Raw genomic sequence first — 26,221 nt, 5'->3', positions numbered from 1 at the left:
AGTGGGTGTATTTAAATACCTACTATTGTCACTGGTATAAGTCTCATCCTGATTGTAATCACATTACAGTACAGAATATAAAACACATGGTTATTATTATCTCTGTATGATTCAATCATTGTCCTGGTTTCTAACATTCCAGGAGAATCATCATCTGGCTTTATATCCATATTTCAGCTGCATTAATCATATGTCACTTGATTAAACTAAATTTAGTAGTTCAGCTTTCACCAATAGTATCAGTACATATCGACTTCAACTGATTATGTATGATTGGTGCACCTTTCCACATATATGCCTAATGTCCTGGTTATGGGTTTATCACAGTTTCCATCATATTCAGGATATAATAGTTTCATGAAAACTAAGAAAACACTTGATTATTCATGATCCTTATAAAGCAGTGTGAGCAAATGTCATACAGGTCACAAACTAAGCAGTAGCAATAAGTATCAATCAACAGGATGACAGCGGACATCACTCAAGCACTCCCGCTGAGTTGGCTCGCAAACTCCCCTCAGCGTTAGTTACACAGTGCAACTATTAAGTTAGTTAATAGTGAATCTGCCATGGATGAATGGATAAATAGCACCAAGTGTCCATCTACATGCATCAATAAATCTGTGAAATCTTTTCACACAAGAAATTTTGCTGAAGGAGAAAAGAACACCTGACAGTGTAATATAGTATGTCAACTATATGTTGCCATCCATTCCCATCAATGCATCACCCTGCATGATCTGTAATGACCCCTCTTTGTCATTATTCAGCCCGACCACACAGCAATATTCACACATCCAGCAGCGACGGGCTCATTTATCTCATGTCAGTGGCAGGGTTTTGATGGTTGCTTTCATTTTAGAGCTGATGAAAGTACCGCAGTAATGTGGTGGAATGAATGTTTTGTCCACCAGCTTCCACTGTCAACTCAAATCGATGGGGCATGTAATTGGTGGCCACTTTATGTGATTGCTAAGATAAACAGACGTTGCGGACATGAAAGATCAATGTCACACACAAAACAAGTGACAGAGAGGGAGAAATTTATGGTCCATCATTTTCACCAACAACATAAAGTAACTATTTCTCCTGATAGCTTGCTTGCTTGTAGTTGTTATTTGATGTCTTTCATTAATTTATACATTTATTCTAAGCAAAGGTTAGTGGAATTCATTGCAATACTTGCTTCCATGTATAAAATTCAAAATAGTGTGCTGCTATACAATTATAACTCATTACACCAAAATAGATGCTACACACTGTGCATGACAATTTAGGCTCCTCTTAGAACATCAACAAAGTTATGAGTGCACAGCTGAATATTCCAAAAACAAGATGAGCACTCCTATGAAAGCCCAGTATTTGTGATAAATGGTGTTAAATAAGCTATTACTAGGTGCTATCAGGCCATGCTGCTATACTGTGAATCTTCTTGGCTCCATAATAGGCACCAGTCTCTAACACCTAACCTATAAAGTACCTTAAAACTGACATAATACACTTTAAATCTGTTGTTAATTTCTACCCTCACCCATGCATAGAGTAAATACTGAGTCTTGAGCCAGCCTCATATTGCATCTGTTTAGGATAGGCTCCTGTGGCTGGCAGTTTCACCTAATGTATGTGCCACAGTGTGTTTAAAAATCCAGCCTTTATCTCTGCTTATACTATCTAGCTTTGCCAGCCCTAGTGGTAGTTAACGGTTATTTCAGAAAATTACCACTCTATGACCCAGCTCACCTTTAAACCCACGCAAAGAGCAGATACTTGGCAGGATGACCTGGCCTTATATCTGTATTGGATTTGCTCAAGTTAAGCTACAGTGGCTGGCCCAAGTGGATTCTTAGGAAATTTCAGCCAGACCCACTCAAGTGTATAATATCACTGATTTCAATGCTTAGCAACCCCTCTGAATGAAATGCCAGTTTTGCCTACTGTATCAATGTCACAACTTGGTGTCAAATTAAATTGTTTGCATGCTCACAGTAAAGGGGTTTTTCCATTATAGGAACCTACCAAAACGTGTTGCACCGACTAACGCTTGTCACAGTTTCTGTGTTTGTTTAAACTGCCCTCAGCCTGCTTTGGAGGTGCATTCTGGGAGCTCAGTTTTGGCACCCCTCAGGAGGTAGTACTAAAATCAAGCTCCATGACTGCAAGGGGTGAGGGTGTGCGTACGCACAGAGCAGTCACTTGTGATTGGTTAAACGTCTGCGTCTTCACGCCTCAGCTATTAGTATTACAAGCACGGTGTGTTAGTAAAGGCTGAAACAAGTCATTTTCACAATATCATTGTGTGGAAATAAATTGTGTGACAAGAATAAAACTTGTATATATATTATTTATGTTCTATTTTTTTATCTTCTTTATAGATATGCATCATATATAAGAAGGGAGTTATTTTTTTATATACGTTCAAAATGGGTGTACATTTTCAACAAAATTGTGTTTGTAGAAAGCTGGCCTACATTGTTTGATGGGGAGTGCTTGTGATCGGGGCTATATTGTAGATGAGGGAGTGTTTTCTTTCTTTGCCCTGCTGTAGGCCCATCGTTTAAATCTTCTGCTTAGAACAGAGGTGTCTTAACACTGATGATGTGTTGTTAAGAAATGCCAGATGTTGGTTACAAATGTTACATTTGACTAAACTGGGCTGTAAAGGCTCAAAATGCTCTTGCGCAAGTGGCCTTGTTCTTTTTCTTGCTCCCTCTATCATCCAAATCAGCATCTCCAAATATCAAATACATTTCTCTCTTCCTTACACAAAACCCCACAACATCTGACCATTTTCACTGATTGTTATTGCATTAACAATCTACAAGTAAGAGGAATCACGAACTGATGATCAGCCCAATTTCTTATTTGGGTGTTCAGGTAGTGTAACTGTCAACTGAATCAACTAACTCAAGATCAGCAGTTGTATGTTCCATCAGCCCCTAGCGGCAAACTGCCAAAATATGAAACCAATGTGAAACAATCACGTGACTTGGCCACTTGGATACATGGCCCAAAGCAGTGCTTCAAACAAGAAGTGTCGCAGGTGGTTCGAAGCATGTCGACACAGTGTTACGAGCCCAACCATCACGACAGTGTGCAAACACACTCACTGGTTTAAAGGTAAAAGGAGGACTTCACTCATTGGTTTAGGGGTAAAATGAGGACTTCAGTGACTGGGCTGCAGGCAACGCAGAGAAGACGTCACATTTCTGCAAGTTTGTGTTTGTTGTTTGATAAACTGCTCATACTGTTACTGGCAATTGTTGCACTATGGAGTGGTCCTTAACATCTCTGTTGCCTTTGCTATGTAGTCTAGGAGGTTATGTGGAGAGAGGTACGAGATGTACTGTTCATTAAATGCAGTTTAAAGCTGACGTAAGCAACATTATCATTATCAAAATTAGTTTTTAGTAGAACTATCCCCCAAAACCTATCTGCCTGGCAGCAATGCATAGGTTTTTTCTTCCAAATGTTTTTGTTTGACAGCTGTTTTTAAATGTGCTATGAAAAATAAAATGACTTGACCATAAAACCAAAAAAAACCCAAAACTGATCCATCTTGGTAGCAAACCAGCTGAGCTTTTTCTTTTACATCTTCTTAGCAAGCATAGCAAGCAACACACCATATACTTCAATTCAAAGCATCTTGAGTTCACACTTTAAGTTATCTGGTGTATGTTTGCCTCACATTTCCTCCAACCCACAGCCATTTACTGGAATTAGCTGCAATGTCAGCAATGTGGCTCTGTCCTCTCACCCAATTCAGTTAACATGGGAAAAAAATAATAACCTGCCAGCAAAGCCCCTAACACCATCACACATCTTTCTACAGTAGTAGTGAAGACCCACTGGAAGTGAATAAACATCGCCTCTGCCACTTCTTGCTCATCACTATGGGTGTATCGCCACAGGCCGACAGTGACGTGAATACATTATTTTGTATATTTAACAGAAAATGTGTATACGGTAGACTGTTAGCATGTCTTTGCTAGCTTTGTGTAGTTAACTCATTGCTTTCGCTGACAGTTTTTACAAATTTGTCCTGAGCCGCATTTTGTTTTTCTTTGTCAGTGTGGTACTGGCTCACCTTTGTAATGCAGCAGGAGAAATCCAGAGTTGTGTTGTTGGTCACTACGAAATCGGAGGGAGATCTGGTTGCTCCAGCTGCGTAGAACGAGGCCCCTTATCAAGACCGACTCATTGGCAAGGATGAAGGGTTCTCTGCCACCTGTATCCTCCACTGTCACCTGTTCTCCCTCCAGCACACTCACATTTAGCACCTGATATAAAAAGAGACCAATATATACAATTACACTCTGGTTTTCATGGCTGCACCTCTGTGCTGTATGATGCCATGCAAGCAAATGGTTCACTAAGTTAATCTTTACAAAGGGGCTTTGTAGAGTAATACACTGCACAAAGATTTATCGCAGGTATTTTTCTTAAGAATAAAACCAGCATCATTGACCCCCAGCATTACATCAGAATCAGCTTTATTGGCCAGGTGTGTTGGACACGAGGAATTTGACTCTGGTACAGCAGCTCTCAATATGCATGTACATATCCCCATGCAAGGCAACAGCAAGGGGCAAGTAAACAATATACCAACATACTTACATACATGCTGTAAAGAAAAATACCAAAACAAATCACATTGCACACAAACACTAACTGTTGACTGTGATGTCTCAGTTCACACTAGATGGAATCTTAGCTCAGCACTGGACACAGTTGTGTTTCCATTTAAAGCCAGGTTTAGTCTAATAATGTTGTTCTGAAAAAATGGGTCACCAGTATTTTCTACCAACACAGTCAAACAAGAATGTGTTTGATTAATTCGCCCCTGAACTGTAGACATCTTTATAGGTAGCTGCAGAATCTGTCTGGTCATTCATTGTTTCTTGCATTGTTGACTCATACTGCTTTTGTATTCTGCTTGTGCCCTTAAGGTTCTCTGACAGAAGTGTTTTATGTCTTCAACAGGTTTGAACAGCATCTGCAGCTAAATCTGTTGAAGAAACCTCAGGAGGATTGCATGTAGTTTGCTTGGAGAATGGAATACTGGCATATTTTGGAACTAACTCTGATTAATTCCCCACAGAACCACAAAAGAAGTGTGTTAATCCAACAGCAAGTCATTATTATTCTGTATGATAAAAATAAAAAGCTTTCACCTTCACTTGTTTTTACAAGGCACTATTGAAGAGTGTTAGGGACTTTATTAAATTTAATCCAGGACTGAATCTTCCTATGTAGTCCAAATAAGTCCAATTTATTGAATTGGTTTGATTGTAATTGAACTCGGTGGGACAACAAACAAGCTTTCAGTAAATCAGAGTAATACCCGAAAGATAACTTTTAGAATTAAATTTCAAAGAAAGACATTCAAATAGCTAAACCGAGATTATCCAGGTTACGTTTGCTAATGAAAAGCTAACAATTTTGTTCATTGATCTTTTCTAATACAAATAAAGGAATTAAAGCAATACATTATACACCTGTGCCACTGCTCAATGCCTAATAAATCTTGCAACTTGATCTAAAATGGATCCAGCTCCTGTCTTGAAAGACAAATGCACCATCACAGCTAATTCAACCACATCTGTTTAAGCTAGCGGTATAATTCATGTCATGATCTGAAAGCTAATGCTGTCATAGGGAGCAGGCTCAGGCCTCAGATATGACATGAGGTAGAAAAAAGGCTGTCCTCCATACGCTGGTGTCCCTGAGGTAATGTGTGTGCAAGAGTGTTAGTGCATCAGCCTGGAAAAGCTGAGGCAGTGGGCAGGATGAGCACACTGCACAAAAGTGGCAGCGAAATGAATTTAGTCACGTTGACTAACTGTCACTCAGTCAAAGGAGAGGCGACAATAAGAGAAGCTAATGGACATTCTGAGACGGAGCTTAGAGGTGACTTTTTGCGGAATTATCCGTAAGGTCAGCCACTTTGATTGATTTGATTTTTATCATGACAAGAATTAAACACAACATCACTCTGAAGGTTTTCAAACAAACCAAGAAAACATTGCAGTCAAACAGCAGCTCGCAGACTCAAGTGTTGTTTATGGTTTGTGCGTTTTTGTGTGACTAAGTAATCTCTTTATATCTTTAAAACAAAAACTATGTAGCTTACATGCTGTATTGTTGTGTTGTAGGAGACGCAAAAATCTTTTATCACAGTAAGTAATAAAGGAGTGTCACAAGAATTCCAGTTTCTTTTTTTTCTCAAGGGCAACAGCAATGACAAAGGCTCAGACACTATTCTTTTTTCATTTCTGCCTTTTTGTCTCTTAGTTAATAAGGAGGGCTTGGATGTTTTGCTTGGGCTACTTGCTCATCTTACAATGTCATAATTCACTCTACAACACAGCAAAGTAATTCTCCTTCAATTTAATATTCATACCCATCTATTCAAAGAATAAGGAATTGCAATTTCTCTAACCATGATAACCTGTCTGGCAAATTTAGACTGTGAAGACTCACCTCTAAATTATGTTCACTGTATAGTGATTGACTGTAAAATGTAACTTAAACTTGAAACATGTTCAAACAAACAAGCAAAACAGAATTTCAAAAAGTAAAAAAAACAGACCAGAGTTTATAATTTGTATAATTCTTTGTCTTTCAAATTATTGTCCAGTGACATTACAGTCATCTTTCCAGAAAACATCAGGCTACAAATCATCATGCTCAAACTGTGAAACTGGTGAAAAGCCACTGTAGTACACCACAGTCTTTTTTTAATGTACAAAAGCACCACAACCACACCATGAAATACACCAGCTAACTACAAACTACATGTTTAAAAAGAGCAGTACTGTCTTTATTTAGTAAACACCTGATCATCCAGGTGTTTAGGATATTGTGCCCATCTCCATATGGTACGCTGTCCGTGACACTGCAACAACTTATAATCATATTCAGTGAGGTCAACTCTGGCTTTGGTTTACATATATCAGCGAGGCTTGTGAAGGACAGAGCGGAGAGTGGACAGTGGACATTTGGACTGATAGTTTGGCCCCAAAGGGCCCTATCATCTGTCATGCACCCTGGGACCTGTCAGCACAGCCAGCAACAGCTGTCCTGCCTTAATTATGAATCATTGGCCGTGTCAGGGGACAACAGATTCTATGCCTCAGCAGACACATTTGTGGGACCAGGGACGTGGCTGACCATGCGCACCTATGCACCAACCACAACAGTACTAGAGGATGCCATATATACAGTGTTTCAGTTTTGTTTGTTTATTTTTTTAGCCAATTGTAAATTCTCCATTAAAACTGACTAGCTACTGAAACCATGCAGTAATGAGGAAAATATTTAAATATTTATTTATTCAGTGTGATATATTACTTTACTGATTAGCTAATAATTAATAAGTAATGAATGACTCTTTATCACTGCTCTCTGAGTTAATTGGAAAATACTGATTAAGAAAGTGGTTGTTACTTCACTTCACAAATACATATGATACTTATAATATTGAACTAATCATTACCTGCAGATTTATGTAGTCCTTTTCCAGGAATTACACATCACACATCAACAATCTGTTAATTATCAGTGGATTTCTAATTCATTTTTCACTTGTTCTTTAAGAATTAATCACTTTGTGTATCGTGTTATAAAGTGTTACACCCCCCTCCCCCCAAAAAACCCCCATTTGATTGTTTAGTGTCTTTTTTAACCCACTTATAAAAAGAAATGACTAAATCATGCAAGAACAGACTGTCCTCTGTGTAGGTGCTCTTTCATTTCAAGCATTCCTTTGTCCTCAACCAATGTTCCAATATTATTCCAAAATTTCCTGAGCCCAGTCAAAATGTGAGGACTAGAGCATAGAGGGTCATCTGTCTCCTCCAGCCATGGTCTTTCAATCAAAGAACTGTAATGAACAGACCATCCTGCAAGGCCGCAGTGCAATTGACAGACCTAAAACTGCACTCAGAATATAAATATTTGCAGGATTGAAAACCTCGATCTTTCTGCTTTTTCCATGACCTTTGTAGAATGGGAGCTTCCAGTGTGCTGCGGTATTAAATTAGGAGAGTGAACAGAGAGCAGAGGTGAAGATCCATCTTATCACATCCAAACTGAAAGCAGCCTGGCATGGCTTTAGATCTGTGACCCCAGCAATGACTCACAGTCTGAAAGTTAGTCCCACATACTGTAAGAAATAAATCATCTGTGCTGTGCAATTAGAGAGCTACTGTCTACTAAACAAAATCTCTACATGCTTTTTGCACAAGAAAAAAAGTTTATTGTGCTTTGAAAGAAATAATTTGTCAAACGGTTTAGACCTTTTTATATGTGACGTAATCTTTACTCACTCATTTATTATTCCTTCTATAAGCACACTGTACAAGTTAACTGTCCACAGAGGTTGGCTCTCATAGATAATTTACTGTTGAAAACATCTGGTGGTACTCTGCAATGAACATTTACACTGACTCACAGGAGTCATTGCAGATACAGAATGAGCAGTATGCAACCAAAATGATCCCACTATACATAGAAATTAAATGACCCTGCTGCTGGGGGCAATAAATCATGCTATTGGACTCAGCAGCTGCAGTGTCATCATTACTATGATAAAACTCACTGGCTTATACAGAGGAGCACACTGGTAGGTTACCTACCTCATCGCCCCATATCCCCGTATCTAAGGCTCACATTTGAATAATCTTGGTAGACCACATCCAGTTGGTGTTTTTGTGTAGTCCTGATAAATCCATACAAAAAGAGTGTTATTTCAGTACTCATTATATGAAAAATGCTATCTTAATTAAACATTCCCCTCTAAATAAAACAGTCAAGGCCATTTCCTGTTTTCCTCGCTGTCTAAAACAATGTACCCTCACTAATCAGGAAAAGCTGAATGTTAATGAGAATGTGTCGGAGCCAGTCGCTGAATACAACATACTCATTGTCACTAATGTCACATTTAAGATGGTCCATTTTATGCTCCTGAGATCATGAAATCTCATCACAATATTGTGACCATCATCTCAAACATGATCTTTCATTATTTTTTCTTAGTAAAGCAGACACTAAGGCCCTCTGCATTTGAAACACTTTCATGAGATGAGATTCATGCACTCTGATAAATCAGCCTCACTTTCTGAGCTGCCTCTTGGGCCTTGACATCTCAGTTTATTTGCTGCGGTGTGCATTTTTGCATAGATTTAAATTCATGCATTGCTGATTACTCGTCATATTTTCTCGCATGCATCTTTATTCTCTCGTCCTTATCATGACGCTGAAAGAGCTGGAGAGAACATAGCTTCATGGCAGACAGTCTTCACCCTTTATGACAGCTAGCTGGGTGGAGGAGCAATTAGTGTCACCTGAAAGCATTCCACTCAGGATAGCTAGGCCCCATGAAAACTCATCTCAGCAAAGCCCTGACACCCTAAAAAGCTCATCAAGATCAAACTGGCCTTCTTTTTGTCCTGCCTTACTCCCCCAAGGCACAGCATGATGAAGGCTTCCTTCTGCCTCATCTAAACTTGATTAAAGGCAGAAAGCCTGCCTTGGCCCCCATTACTCAGTCAGGCTCAGTTTCTCTGTGACATACCTGCTACGTGCTGTGTCGTTTGTGCTGCTGGAGACCCGAGTTGCAGAATAGCTAAAACGTGCATTTTTTAAAACAACCCTTTGAGTATGTCAGAGGTGAGGAGGAAGGATTAGGGGGATCATTATATATTAGGGGAACTCTAAAAGAAAGTCAAGTCTTGCTTTTGGTGGAAGCTTCATAACTCTTTCTTGTGGCCCTTTCACCCAATGAGAGTGGCAGCGGTTACTGAACAGCAACAAAACAAACCTAATTCCCTTCCTCATCAGCCCCACTCAGACCTCGGGTCAATGCCATATGCATTTTGCTTCTTTTGTAAGAAATACTGGAATTAAACTGAGAGTGCAAAGATCAATACAGCAATTCACCCAGCACTGAGAGGAGGCAGTGTATCAAGTATTGGTGCTGCTTATTAACATGACTATTGATTGGAGTCAGAGGAGCGTAGTTGCAGAGGCAGCATCAAATACCAATCGTTAACCCTCAAGTTGGGGTTAGCTTTAAACACTTGGCATGCTCTGTAACATCTCAATCCTTACAATTACTGTAAAACTGTAACTATACAGGTCTACTTCCAGCTTTTTAATATATTGTTTTTACCGTGTTATATTACTGAAATTGTTCTTAATATTTGACTCTTTCTTGTTTTAGCCAACATAATCATGAGAATAAAATTAAAGGTATTAATTAGAAAAAGCAATTAAATTGTTAATTTATTCCCAGGTTCAGACATTGAAACTGATTGAGACAGGGTAGAGGAGCTGGACAAAAAGATAACTGGCAGTAGCATAGGGTTTGAAGAGAGGTGTGATATACAGTACAGTACTGACCCAGAACAGTATGATGCTGCTTTAAGCCTGTTAGAAAATAGAAAAACATCTCCAATCAACCTTGGTGTCAGTGGAAGAAATTAGTCATGTCTGAGCTCCTAACCCCTGAAACACATCAACTACTCTCAGTCCTTTCCAAAAATATGTTCCCTTTTAGCACGAGTGCAGGATGTAGCCTCCATGAAACAGAGCTGGGACAACCTGTGCAGAGCCTCAGATGGCAGCTCCTTGAGACTCAAGCAGGTAGAGCAGAGGAAACAAAGAAATCAGAGAGGGACAGATGGCCTGGAAAGAGCTGATAGCTAGCTAACCCAGCAGATTCATTTGATCAAATAAGAAAAGCTGCACAACAGATTTAAGCGTTTTAATGCCACAGCCCAATTCTGGAAACCCTCCATCTGTCCTCTACTAAAAACTTATTGTGAAAGTGACGGGAGAAAAGAAGTAGATGAATATAGAAGAGAGAAATAAGATGTGGTTAAAATATCTGTCACAGTTCTAAGGAGGATGACCAGCTAGGACATGAAGGCAAGAAAACAAAGCTTTAATAACTAATCTGGCATGAATACAGGAAAATAGGTCGACACAGGTACAGTCTGTGCACAGGCAAAATGGGAAACCTGGGAAATGTTACCAATCAGAAGTCCAGAGAATGAAGTTCATATCATTAAGGAATCCAGCAGGGAAGACATAGAGTCAGAATCCAATGGAGAAAATAAGGCAAAACTGGAACAAATGCTGAAATGTGATGAGAGACAAGTTCATTGACAACAATCTGCCAATCAATAAATGTGGAGAGTTGGTTTTCGTGCTTACTGGTGGGTTACAGATGGAATACAGGTGAGTGTGAATGAAGTTGGGTGGATCAGGTAGCAAGCCTGGGAAAACTAGGTCAAGGACAGGGGCTAAGGTAGAATGCCAAATGGAAAACACTAGGTGGAGACAGGAGAAAGGCTTAGTTCATGACAATATCACCAATTCACTGGTTGTAGTTATACAGAGTAGGAATAAAACTGGCACACCCACATGCAGTTATAGAATTTCTATCCCATCAAGGCTAATTCACACTTAAATCACACAAATTAATACTGCAGTTCTGACATGGTCATAAAATAAAACTTTCTGTGCCAGGTCTTATTTAAATGAAATGTTTATCTTTACATATAATCATTTATCCCACTCAAACCCCCTTGAGTGAATGCTAAGAGTGGATCTTTATATTTTATGTCTCTGTAGTGTCAAAAGATACAAAAACTGAGTGAAAAGTAGTCTGAAAAGTCTTTTCTCCTGCAGTACAGGAACCTGCTCTGACTCTGAAGCTATTCACCATAATAACCTTATTTAAAACATGAGAGTCTCAGACAAAAATCCACATTTTTCTAACTTACATCTGATAGTTTGAGCTCTGATCATACACCCTGCACATATTTTATTAATAATTACTAAGTACTAAATTACAACATCTTTTTGAAAAGACTTTTGGTGTTTATTAGACTATTAGTTTATCACTGTGCTGAAAGTTGGAGTTATATCAACCTCCTAATATTTGTGCAATTATTCTGAAAAGAAATTGTAATGTGGCCAGAGTGACCAGATGGGGCAATGGATTATATACTGTAAGCTGTAGCAGAGGGGTTGAACAGTCAGGCTGAGGGCAATAAATTCCCCTGATACATTTTTCATCCTGCAAGCTGCCAGACTGCTGAAAATGTATTGACTAAATTCAGCAGAGGTCTGATCTTGCTTATTTATTCCCCACCAATCTCTGTGATATTTATAAATGCTGGTGGTAATCATGGGGGCCTCTGAGTGCTGTAGATGACAGACACTGTCTGCCTAATTCAAAGGCAAGAAAGTAAGTGAAACATTTTAGAATCATCTACATGAATGTATACTTTTGTCTAAAACATGGTCAGTTACAAGTTACAACTATGAACAAATGCAATCTGTTTTTACTAATTACATACATATCATTGCATATTTCTCATTGAATGCATCATTAAAGCATTCACTATGTACGAAGGCATATATGTGAATATCTAGGTTAATGACATCAAAAAGAGCTCATTTGAGTCAACGCTTCGAAATCAGATGAAGCTTTGAGTGGCAGCTACTTTGTCTTTTAAAAAACACTCAAACATTTTGAGTTTACAATTCACAAGACTCATCTGCTGCTGTGAACCATGATTTTAGTTTAGGCTAGTGTTCCACACTAATCTCAAAAAGACCACTTGGTGCTGTGGTGACAGACATTGGCTGTTTTGCTGCCTCTGGGCCTGGACAGTTGTCATCATGGAGGGGGAAATGAATTCCCAAGTATATCAAGGTATCTTACAGGATGATGTCTTAGTGGTTGTCACTCAGCTGAACCTCAAGTTGAGTTATTCAAAAGGAAAATGACCATAAATATTGAAGTGAGTCTTCTACGAAGCTGTTCACACAAAACATCCTATGAATATGGTTAATCTGAAGCAACCCTGTAAGGAAGAATGATCCCAAACTCTTTCAGAACATTGTGCAGCTACAGTACCAGAAGCATTTATTTGAGATTATTGCTGCCAAAAAATGTTACCTTAAGTTTCATTTATCTTTTCCTCCAGCACAGCTGATGTGGTCAATAAAAAAAAAGGTTATAATTGTTTGTTTGTTAATAGCTTAAACACACTGTGTCTTAGATGTAGATCACATTTCATGATAAAATAATACAATAATATTAATATTACCGAAGGAACACTACACCAACATGAATATTTATAGTATAGTCACTGCATCTGTCCTTCAGACTTTTCCTCTCACTTAATTTCCCTCCTGCGCCCTTGCAAATTGCTGGTCTGCTTGCTCTAATGATGACTCCCTTCCATAATGGAGGCCAGGTGCCAAAACAAGAACATGCACTTCAACTCTAATGTCCCTCCTACAGCTCATCTGCTCTCAAGTGTAGAGCATAAGTATTTTCTCTGTGTTAATGTTTGGCACGGTAAGTGGCATCAAAACCCAAATGATCAAAGTGAATACTAAGAAAATCTCCAAAATCGATAGCTACAAATCAACAAACTCTTTAAAATCTGACCAGAGTAAATCATGGAGTATGAAACATTGAATCTCATAAAGGTGTTGTTTAAAATTACAGTTGCATTGCTGCAACACTAAAATTTTAATTCTGCATTTGTTCTGGGTGCATGTGTGTCTCCATGTGTTGAATAGGTCCTATCAAATGAATGCATTCCATTGTGCTACAGCACATTACTTAAAAAATGAAATACAAAATCAGTCAGGAGGTTATCGATTATAAATGGTTGAGCACTGAATATCATCCAAGTGTAAAACCACTCAAAATGTGAGGTAAAATCTTTGCTGCTTGCATAACACTTTCTGCACACGCTGCTATTCCACAAGTCAACTTTGTGATCTCCTTCATTCCTTTAAAACCTTGAGACCTGGATAGCCTCCAGGCAGAGGAGCTTCACACACTGCTGATGAGAAAGTATGACACATGCTTGACTTCAATTTCTATCTTTCCATCTTCAGTCAGTTTATCTTTTTGCCAGGAACAGAGACCGTGGCTTCTCATTCTCTTCAGCCTTGCCAAGCAGCTGTCTGCATAGTTTGCCATCAGATTGTTATCTGTTTAGCTGTAGGAGGGAGGGAAACAGTGGCCCCATCTGTTCACATGGTGGTGCTGCTGAAACACATGGCTTCTCCCAGTTTCTTATTTAGGCCTGGTAGATGTATGTCTATATGTTTTTCCTTTATAGCCTTGCAGTTTTTCCACCCTCCGAAGAAATGTTCTGCCAAATGCTCTGGAGGGGCTATGAAAGTTGAAAGCTTATATGTCAAATGTGGTGAAATGTCTACGTGCATGCACATGCACATGTGCAGGTGAGTGTGCCTGTGCTTATAAATGGTTCAAGATTTACTTGAGTTACCCAAAGGAAGCTTTCACAGAAAAACACACACTCAAACATATACTCTGTCAAGACTTATCTTAGCCCTCCAGAGACAGCAAGACAAAGCTCACACATTTTAAAGTCTCCAGTGGTAAATGAGGCGTTTGAGGAATTGCAAATACCAAGGAACGCACACACACACACACACACACACACACACACACACACACACACACACACACACACACCGACAGTTAATTTTTATAACCTTTTGTGAAGACTTACCAACCAAACATTCAACCTGAGACAGACCCTGTCACTTAGTGCCCCCTGTCCACCCACTGAGCCCAGCAATTTGCTGCCGATCTCCCTTAACCCACACAAAAACAGCAAACACTGTAACAGCTAAAATTATATTAGGGCACCTCAACGGATGAAGGAATGGATCCCTTTTCTGCTAAATTATTTGACTTTAAGAAATAGCACAGTTCTTATTAAGGTGGTTATTAATATTTTTAAATTAGCAGTGGGTCATATGGCATATGTACATAAATTAGATTGCTCATAGTGACAGAGATAATTGTCATTTCTTCTCAGCTCTTCTCTCTTTAGCAGCCAAAGAGTCACATTGTCACTTAGTGCCCCCGTCCACCCACTCAGCCCAGCAAACTACCAAAGTTACTATTTGGTAGTATTGTTATTGTTTGGTCTTGCATTGGAGCTACCTTGTGAGGCAAGACAAATTTCAGATTTTATTTGATAATAAAGTGTTATAGTATCATTTCATATTGTATCATATCATATCATATTTTTATGGACTGGTAGAGACCAAAACAGAGCTAAAAGGAAAGTAAATATCAAATGTGAATTTGTCATTGAGCCAGAAACACACCTCCCATTATATGCTAGTGTTGATCTGTATCTGCTGGATGTGTAAATAAGTAAATTTTTGCTTGTTCTATTAACTTTAAAAGGAATAAAATGTCAGTTTGATTTATGGCTTGTGTCACTGGCCCTCAAGTGGTCAAAAATATTTTAATCCAAGTTTAATGTAAAGTGTAATTTTGTATATAACCACTTTATCAAAAGTTGCATTTTGTAGTTAATAGGGGACAACATCACAGTGAGCCTTTAGCACTGACCTGAATCTCAATGCCGTATCCCAGGTAGACAGTAACCAAGTAGTTACACTCCACTCCAGAGTCAGGTTGCTGCAGGATTTCGATGTTACCCTCAGGGTCAGTGAAATTCAGACCGCATGGCTCTGTGGGAGACAGTAAAATGACAAGTGATTCCCTTTTCCCGGACCACTGATCTTTCTGACAGCCCACCTGTATCTCTGTGGCCCCGTAACCCTCTAACTATCTCTGCAGATTTCCTCTTTGACACCGCTCATCTGGGCCTTCAGCCCTCGGTGACCAGTGAGAAGGACAGGCAGGGCACATCAGGGAAAATCAGATTGTTTTGGACACATGAACAACTCTGTTATTCCTGCTTGAGAGATAAATTGCCCTATGCTGCATGCAAAATGAACAGCACTGGTTCCTGATGACCTAATGCTTAATTTTCTTGTCCTCTGAGATGGATGTGTTAAATCTTAGGGGGAAGAGACTAAATTTTAAATTTCCAGTGGAGGATGAGGGGTGGGGGTGGGAGTAATTTTGTTGCTGCTTCTACTTATTTCAATGTCATTTGAACATTCTACTTGGTACATCTTTGAAAGTCAGAGAGAACATGGACATGCCTACCTGATGACTGCATGATGGTGGTAGTTGTGATAACACTTGTGGACGTTATGGTGGTACCCTCTCCTTGGGGCACATCAGTTAGGTTGGGGAGAGGATGATCAAGGCTGGATTTGTATTTCAGTGGTGTTTCCTTAGCTTCCCCTTTCTCCATCCTCATTGAGGAGGGTGCAAGGGAGTCCTCTACGGGAAAAGCCCTCCAACTTTGAGCCTGACTTCTCTGCAAGGATGAAGAAGCCACTGGGTTGTGGTCACTGCTTGAATCTCTATTGTTTGGCATTGTGTGAGTGGTGAGGGAGTCTGTTGTTGGGTCTACCTTGTCTGTCTTCTCCTTAGAGGACTTCCTTAGAAGGAGAGACATTGGTGGCTTTGGTGTTGTGGGAGAGAATGTGGTCAGTGGGGAGGTGGCAGCAGCGGTAGCAGTAGAGGCAATGTCTGAGAAGGCTGGGGCATCTTTATGTGGTACCATTTGAGTGACAGGGTCTCCTGCATTTGAGGCAGATGCAGAGTCTGGCATGATGGGATATGCAGCCACAGAGCCATCCTTCCTAAAAAAATGTTGGTCCCCCTCAAAGTCCCTTATAAGCAGGTGCTCATGAAGCAGCAGGCCCTTAGGGACTGGTCGGTGGTTGGGCATGTTCATGGGTGAGACTGTGGTGACTAAGTGGACTTCACTCTCTGTGTCCTGTGTTGATGACTGGGTGAAGAGATTCCTGTCTGGATCCACTGTCTTCTTACTGATGCCATTGCTTTCCTTTGGACCTGAAAGTAAAGATAACGCAGCTGCTTTAAGCAAAATACTCAGGTCCAGTGAACTACAAGAGCAACATACAATACAGAGCAGTGCGTCTTTTTGACAGTTTCATTATAGAATCATCAACTGTGCCAGCCTATAATCCACCAAAATTATGCCTAATGAGGTGAGAGGCTGTCCTTTTGTATAATTCTTCCACACATATTATGCTGCTATTTTAATCAGTTCATTGTGCGTGAACGTGTGTGCGTTTGTACTGTACATGTGTGAGGCTGTGGGGAACAATGGCATAGTGTAATTTGTTATACAATCCATTATAGAAGGTTTAATAATAGCTAAACAGTCTGGTGGCTTGACATAAGTAGGTCAGTACAAATAATGTACAGTACACATGAAACTGTTTGATTATAATAGTAGCATCTTCTGCATTTTATATTTTAATGCATCTTCGGTGTTAATATCAGAAAATAAATATACATAGATTTGTTTTATTTATTTATTCAGTATCTGACTTTGCTATACATTTCACAAAGCTACCACTAAGGATGTCCTTTTAAGCCACGTGGATTAGTAATGACAGTGGTGAGAAGCAGCTTGCTAAAAGCCAGTTTATTATCAAAGAGAAATACCACAGTCACACCCTGTAGGCAGTGAAATCTCAGAGCAGAGAAGGACTGAATAGAAATGTTTTAGTTACTTGTAGGATAAAAGGTTTAAAAGGACATATTTTTCTAAGGCCTCCTTTTGTTGGCTTGTACTCTCATTCCCTCTTTTTTTAATCTCTCCAAGACGCGCAAACGTCACTGGAACACAGTGCAAGCATTACAGGTTCCACAGTAAGAGTGCTCAACCAGTGAATAGTCAGTAAACCACTCAAAAAGGAAATGTAAAAAATGCATACACTGTTATAATAACCCAAGTAAACAAAACCAGCATTCCAAATAGTGTTACAATAAATCATAATAGGTGAGAAATGTGCTTGCACTGCATAGGGAAGGTGTCACAGTTACATGTGTAAAAAAGGAATAAATACTAAATTACTTATTTTTCCTTTTTGCCAACACTCTCACTAGATACTTGTAAACATGAAACTTTTACATGGCATTTGACAGTAATTGCCAAAACAAAAGATATTCTTTCCATTTTGAAAATGTTACTGCTAATCCATTTAAAGATGTACTGATCTCCAACTTTAACAAAACATATAAACACAGTTAGTTTAGCATCAAACCTCAGAGAGGTTCATGCATTTGATATTTATTAATAACTTTCAAAAATAATAAAATTATGCCAACAATAGGAAACAAGCAACATAAATGTGACTAGCATAAACTGACTGGCAAAACCGAAGACAAAACTTGCTGTCAACTCACCTCTACGTCATTTCAAACATCAGCATATCATTTAAAAGCTCAGTCAGTTCATGCCATATGTTTATGTAGCCAAGCCACTGCCAAGAGTACCATATTCACCTGATTATCTGTTACAGCTTCCTCAGTAGTTTGGGGGAAAACCACAGTACAAATCCCTAAATGCTCTAGCCAATGTAAACATCAGCAAACATGAACTTCTTTGCACATCCCCAGTGGCTTTGACAGGACAGTTATAGCAAATGATCAAATGCTCTCCAGCTGTCTGCTCGTTAGCCTAGCCATGCTCAGATCACAACAACAAAGACTACGTGGGAAAGAATTTCTTTAGATTTTGCAATTTTAGGGCTGACTTGCTGTTTTAAGGTGTGCGTTGGCAGGATTTCTTTCTGCCTTTAAGACAGAAGTGGAAATGAAATGGATTTGTCTAGGCATTGCTGGACAAAAAACATCTACTGTATGGCAATCACCATCCTTTTAGCAGACAATTCTTGCTTTCTTGTTAGCATCAATGCAATGCAATCCACATCTTTCTTTTTTGCACCTAATTTCAAGCACTGTTTCACCTTCTTCCAGCATTTCCCTGTTCATCTTTACTCAGTGCAGCTGTATACTCTACAGCTAATATGCAGACCTAAAGTGTGGCAATATTAACATAAAACAATCCCATGTGTCTCAAAGTATGGCCTAAATAATAGTTAAGATAAATACTGAAGAAAAAAACAGTTTACATAATCCTCTTATGTGTCTATGTACATGTCTACATGAAACAATGCCGTCTGCTTTGACACCTTAATTAGCCTGCTTTCTGGGTGACAGTTTGTCTTAATGAGGTAGAAAAGCTGCCAGCACGCTTTTCATGCTTATAGATGAAAGGATGTTGTTGACACAGGCTGCAAATAAGTGAGATATCGTCATGGTGAGTGTTTCTGTTAGCTACAGTGTTCCAAGAGAAAATAAGAAGCCTCAGCTAGAGGTCAAGACAGATGTAAGATTTATTCAAAAATGGTCTTTGGAGATTGATGATGCAATGGCTAGAGGCTGAGTAAAATACAGTAGCATGTCATGACATCTCAAATGGTTTTCAAAGCAAATTTGTGAGACATTTCTTTTTAAACATCCTTCCCCGTGCCTGAATGGTATCAAACATCTTCTGGTTGACAGTTCATGGTGAAGTTCATGGCCATTCAGTCTATTGTCTATACCTGTTTAATCCCCCTGATTAAATTTTAGAGCTTACGTGTTCCACAATTGACTGGATTGTTTTGACTGTAGTGATTACAAGCAGTTGCTTTTCCTGCATATGAAAGAGATGCTTAAATCTGCCTGCCAGGAGGCAAACATTCAAATGTTTCAGAAAACTCACTTTGTCTTTATCGACTCTATAAGGATTTCCATAGCAGGAAACAAACATTTATGTATAAAGTGAGAAACGGTGTATAAATAAATGTGAAAATTAGCTGTAACACAGAAGAAGCTCTGCTTTGCTCGTAAAACTTCAGGAGTACTTGCAAGCCAATGTAACACTTTGCCTGTGCAGAGTGGTTTTACTACCACCCAGCACACTAATAATAGTTTGATCAGGCTATTCAGGAGGAAGAATAAACAATTTTGTTACAAAGCCGGTCCCAGGCCGATGGAACTGACACATGGTTTTACATTTTAGTGGCAGCCAGGACAGCGACACATTAATCTTTCTTGGTGAAAGAAACATTTCAAAGACCTTTTGATGTTCTAAGATGGACGGGCAACATTTCCTTGTAGCCTTATTCTGTCACAACAAGAGCAGCCACAGCTGTGCTATAAAGGCAAACTACAGTAAGCAAATATGACATGCCTCACTACCAAAGAGAGTAAAGTGTAGGTGTAAAAGGAGATCTTTGTAAATGATTTAAGTATTTAAAGCTGCCCCCTCCTAGTAATTGCCAAGTATAGAGGAGTCTCAAACCCACACATAAAGTTGGGGAATTATCCCTTTGTCAAAGTTATTGTTATTGGGAACTTACCCCTGTCTCTTATTTTCTTATCTTTATTGCCCTCTATGTCTCTGTTGGTCAAGCTTCTGACCACCAAGTTGCTGCCCTTCAGTCAGAATATTGAGTGAGTGTGGAGAGGGAAAATGAAGAACTGGGTTAAACCTGAGTTTCTCACACACAGATCAATACAGGATCAATGTGTACAGGTTGGAGACCTCACTGTGGTGATTACAGAGGAGCAAGTACTGCTACCATACTGTTCTCCTCTCTGAACCTTAATTGGGTGTTTATAGTTGAAGTTTCAGACAATGGAGCTGAAAACTGGGTTTTAAATGTCATTTGCTGAGTATGAGTACAGTGTAAATCAATAAATACAGAACAGGGATAACAAAGTAGAGTCTCTTCCTATGAGTCAAGTCACATTGGTTGTAAATGTAAAAATATATATTAGATATACATCATTCATGCATGTGAAGGCTAATAGCAAATGTTGTTAATCGTTTATAAAATATAGGTTCTTGCCTAACAACCCCCAGTGGAATGTGGTTGTGCAGGCCCAGTGCCTCCCTGTACCAGAAACAAGACCCGCATTAGCTCATCACTGTTTATATCTGGACAATATGTTACCTGAACAACTGATGATGCATAATAAAATTGTTTATTGATGAATGGCTGTGACTGTACTGGCTCAAAATCCATTTTTATGCCAGGTTTGTTTTGTTTATTGACTTACAGTAGGCTATAGTAAACGTGTACACTCACCACAAGTCTTTGGTGACACATAAGCACTGCTACCAATTCATTCCTTCAGTGTATAGTTCAAAAATGGATTCTGTCCTGCTCTGATTTTGAATTGTGGTTATTCCAAGAAGCTAATTAGACAGATCCAAACGATCTTTTGTTAAAGGGTTTGACAGCCTGTGTTCTCAAGCATTTCCCCAGGGACAAACAGGCACACCTACAGTGTATAGTACAGGAAGAGAGGCTTTTGCTGAACAGCCATTGTTATGTAACATAAAAAGTTTATTTGAATATTTGTGCAGTGACATGATTTAAATGTAACACAAATCTTGAAGCTATGATTTGTTATTCTACCTTGACTGTTCTCACCTGTTTCCATAGATAGTTAGAAAATCACACCCTACTGGCAGCCAATTTAAATTGACTGTGCTTGAAGGATTCCAATCAGGAATAAATGTACTGTAATATACTAGTATAACCAGTGTACTGTCGGTGAGCTTTATTGGTCTGTCAGGTTCACAGAATAGGTGTCATGTTATCACATTTAACCCTTCACACACTAGCAAGGTGCATCAAAACCCAAGCAATAAAAAAATTAGAAGATGTCAGATGTTAACCTTTGTGAAAGTATTGTACTGTACTGTACTGGTCATAGGCTAAAAGTGGATACCATGATGCAGAGTCAAGGGGTTATGGGTGTAACTGCATTACACTACACAACACCGTAGCTGGGTAATTGGACCTAATTCATAAATTATAGGTGGTAATTACCATGACACAATGAAACTGCTCTTATCCTTTTGTGAGCCGTGGTGCAAATGCTATAACACACCATTTACTGTCCTTGGGGAAATTTAGTTAGGGAAATGCTTCTTCTGCGAGCACATTCAGTAGAACACATTTAGGACATGTGAGCCTCTCAGTGGAAGAATACTGTCTTAAGAGTCTGGAAAATGTACTCCTTCAGGAACCAACTGGATCCTTATGCCCCATAACACATCCAGCAACAATGTCACCCCAACCTTATTGCTAACATTTATTGCTAACCATCTCCTAACTGTCTCCTAGTTAGTGATGCAGAAAAATGGACAGTATAAAATAATCTAAACAAAGGTAGAGTTGCAGTAAAACTAGTGAAAATGTCCTTTTATGCTTTAAAATTTCTACAGAACATATTGCCACATCAACAAATGTTTTAAAAGGCGTGGCCCTACTCTAAGAAGAAAAATAAAACTAACAGCATAATGTATAACAGGATTTTATGCCACATTTCAACTGGATTTTTCTGTTGTTTTTCTCTAATGAAAGAAGGAAGGGCAAATAATGTTTGCAGAAGACTTCTAAAATTATAAAGCATATTTGCAGTCTTATAGTTAATCACAAATGACCTAATTACAGTATAATAAAAGGTGTCCAGCCATTTAGATTATCTGTGACATTTAGAGTAGAGGTACAAGCTCACGCTTTGCCCTGATATTTTATGGATCTATGATAATCTCTCAGTCTTCGCTGTTTAAGATGACAGAGTGAGCAGTCATAGGGGAATCCTCCTCAAGATGGCAACAGACAGCCTATCTCTTCAGTTGCATATCAATGGAGTCATCAGTGAACACTCAGTGCATGGAGAGAGCACTAATAAGATGGGACAAGCCACACTTGAGGCAGGCTACTGATTGACATCAATCTCCTTATATCCAGGGGCTTTATTTCCTTATTATTTCAGAAAGCCACTAGACAAGCAAATCAATAAGCAGCTTCCGCTGGGCTCGGATACGAGGTCTCCAGATCGCTCTACACGACTTCTCCTAGAGTCCTCACTGGAGGTGTGCATTCATGAATTCATTCCAAAACCTAAGGTGAAAATTTCCTGTTAGTGACATTTGCTGCATTTCCTGCAGTATGTGCAGATTCAACACTTTGCATAAAGCAGTGAAGAAAGACTACAGGAAATAATGGGGTGAAACTGATAAATGGTTCCATTAGTCAACTTAATGAATTGATAATTTAATTTAGTTCATGGGTGTGAAAGATACATTATAGTGAAAAAATATATATATTTTTTGAAAGGTAGCAGGAAAGAAATGGAAAAAAATGAATTAAATGAGCACTGGCTAGAAGAACAAGCCTTTTACAAGACAAACATAAAACAAAAGGTCACAATTTCAGTTAGTAATTTACAGTCTAGAAAGAACAGGACTTCCTTGACTGTGTGGAAATAGCTATTTCAAAGCATAAGATTTTCCTTTTTCTGTCTGGTTAAGTCACGGGGATAAAAGTATATTGAGATGAAACACTTTAATCCCACATCTGCCCTTTGACTTCATTGAGCGGAACCATAAGTTTTCCCTTTCATTTATTATGGCCTGTCTGTGTTTCAGTTCATTGAGCATTGTCCTTCAGACAGTTTTTAAACAAACTGTCTTAATGGTGGTGAGAGGCTCATAAGACCTGACCTTTAAGATGGAGCAGAACAGAAACAGAGCTACCCAGACTATTTGCATAAAATCTACTGTAAAACACAAAGCTGCAGGGGTAAACGAGAACCTAAAAAAAACTAACAAAAAAAAAATCCAAACTGCATTGTGAAGGGCTAAAAGTAGTTTAATTGGCAATAAATTGTTTAAAAATCTGTCATTTGTTATTTTAGTCAATCAGTTTGTATTTATGCCACAGTTATGCCTATTTTGTTTTCTCTTCATCTGTATAATCTTTTCATTTCACTTTTTTATGTTGATCTTTTTTCATTCGACCAGAAAACTAAGGAATCAGTGACTGCGCGTCTTGCTGTACAAATGCCTGGTATTAAAATTGCATAATTTTCTGTAATCATGGCGAAATCTGTCAGATCCTTGCTGTATTTCAGTTTACCAACATGCTGCATCCTAGGAAATACTGTACTGAAAGGAATGTCTCTTTTCACACTTCATTTCATTCCATTAGGGTGATTTATCTTTTCATTTTCTTCTCATTTACTCCATGGTGGAGTCAATTAGAAGGAGCTGTGAGTGAAACAAGATCTACAACTTTCAAACCTGTAATGGATTACTACTGTATATTGTGAGAATTTGTGTGTTTTAACACTTGTTGAGAAGGATTACTAGGATTTAATAACTCTTTAGCTCTGTTTTGACTGTGTCCTCTCATGATCTCAGCCGTTGTCCTCCAGCATTTGTTCACTCTTTTCATCCCAGTTTTCTCCCACGGACTCCGACTCTGCTTTTCCCTCACTCAAAAGGCTGGATTAACTTGTGTGAGGACCTATGTTCTCTCTGGACATCTGGTCAGTAACCCGTCCTTTCCTGTCTGCCTGTTTTGTGTTTGGACCCTAGTTGTTCCCCGATTGGCCGTCCTGTCTTCATATGAACTCTTTTCTAGTTACACTTTAACATATGTTATGTGTTGCCTTGCCCCTGTCTGCCTGCCACATACAGTATCTGCCATTATAATTTCTGCGTGTCATATGTCGTGTGTTGTAGTCTGCTATTATTACCTGCATCATAGTATTTTTCCTGAGCCAGTCATCATACTTCCCTGGGTTACTGAGGTTAGTTTCAGCATTTAGCCACAATATTTAGACGAGTGCTTGTTTACCTGGGTTTACTTACTGCTTTGCTCCCCATTGTCAGTGTTTTTGTTAACTGTGAACATATACTTATCTTAGTATCCATATTACCTTTGTTATCTTTTTCACCTGCTCTATTATTATTATTAGTAGTAGTAGTAGTAGTAGTAGTAGTAATATGATCAAGAAAGTCTTGTTTCTTTGTCACTATTCTCTTTTTCTGTGTCTGCATCTGGCTCCTCTTAGTACAGTGGTGACAGTGTCCTTTATTATTTATCATTATCATTACCTAGTTTGATTTGGATTTGATTTGATTTATTCTTTCAAGCATATAAAACAGTTAATATAACAACATACATTTTTACACACAATCCAATATCAATTTGCTTATACCTAGTACATGCTTGAACGGAGTAGGAAGAAGTCAGACTTATCCAGTCCTACCCCATGACATCATCTTACCATCATTGGTTTGCAAGCAGTAAATGATTCACTACTACACACACACACATATTATACTAAAAAAGAAAATAACATTGTTAACATTCTTACATCAAACAAGTGATATACTAAAGAATAGTTACAAAATATACACCACACCCACAATAGTAATCATTAAGCCTGTTCCTGCATATATCTTGATTGACACATACCTTTATATTTATGTTTAAACTCGTCAATTCTATTACTATTTTTTATGTCCACACTTAAATTATTCCATAATTTTACCCCATTTATAGAAATACAAAATCTTTTTTTGGTTGTACGTATAGCATGAATTTTTAAATTTAACTGACCCCTTAAAATAGTTGGTACTATTTACTGTTCAGTGTATAGAAGCAGGAATATATAATGTAAGTCTACAGTCATGTTATAGTTCGGAGAGTATTCTCTGAGGGTGTTTGTTGTATATCTGGCTCTCCTTCTGAGCACACAGACATTAGTGATGAATTTAAAAGCCTCTTGATTTCCATAACGATTTTCCAGCCCACATAACAATTCCATCAGCTCAAGGTAAACACTAAACGACCAGCCTGGGTAATTTTGAGCCTTATCTGTGTACTTGTTGTAGACTGATATGCTCATGTATGCCATTACACTTATAAAAACTCTGTACTGTGTCTTATAAGGAGGCTCTTACCACTGAATCATATGTAGAATGTCAACCTAAAGAATGGCTCCATTTTCTTTACCAGGCAATATTTGAAACTAGGAAAAGTGTGAACAAGATACATTTGAGGATATTTATCTTTGCTTTTTTATGTTTGCTTTTGGCAAAAAAAAAACTCCACTGCTTTGTGTTCATGTTAATGAAGCTAATTTGAAATGAAGTGAGCACTGTCAATGAGTTGTACAAGCACTGCAGTATTTGGCGAGTCCATGGAAAAGCGGTTAAAAATCAGTGAAATTGGCCTGCTTGGCACCCTGCTATTTCCACAGCTTTTTTAAATAGTCTTTTATTGCAGCTGAATTGAAGGGGAAAAAAGAAAATAAGCCAGAAGAAAAGCTCCCTGGTAGACAGACACATCTTTAAAGCACATACATATATATATCCACAGCATATTTTTGTGTAGATTAAACCCAGCATCAGGCCTGCAGCTCACTTCACGCCAACTGTGTCGCTCTTCACACTTCACAATTATCCAAATTGTTTCCAATTCACTTTCCTGAACACTCATGCAAACTAGAAATCTGTTGCCTCTGTGGGAGTCTTATTCCTGCAGAGTCACCTCCCTTTGAAATAAGACATTCTCAGTCAAACTGTCTCTGTGTCTATTTGAGTCC

General features: G+C 38.7%; 1 protein-coding gene across 2 annotated transcripts in view; it reads right to left on the bottom strand.

Moving 5' to 3' along the window:
* The window catches only part of LOC109959527 (seizure protein 6), an 87,649-nt gene that overhangs the window by 25,927 nt on the left and 35,501 nt on the right, over positions 1–26,221 (bottom strand). For both annotated transcript variants that reach the window (XM_020598975.1, XM_020598974.1), the window contains exons 2-4: positions 16,037–16,795; positions 15,431–15,552; positions 4,085–4,277 (exon numbers count right to left, since the gene is read on the bottom strand). In XM_020598975.1, the coding sequence (XP_020454631.1) occupies positions 4,085–4,277; positions 15,431–15,552; positions 16,037–16,795 (1,074 nt within the window). The remainder of the gene's footprint in view (positions 1–4,084; positions 4,278–15,430; positions 15,553–16,036; positions 16,796–26,221) is intronic.

The sequence above is a fragment of the Monopterus albus genome, unplaced genomic scaffold (assembly GCF_001952655.1).
Source record: "Monopterus albus unplaced genomic scaffold, M_albus_1.0 scaffold39.1, whole genome shotgun sequence".
NCBI classification, from domain to species: Eukaryota; Metazoa; Chordata; class Actinopteri; order Synbranchiformes; family Synbranchidae; genus Monopterus; species Monopterus albus.
Note: the sequence above shows the minus strand (reverse complement) of the source record. Positions and strands in the feature narration are given on the sequence as shown.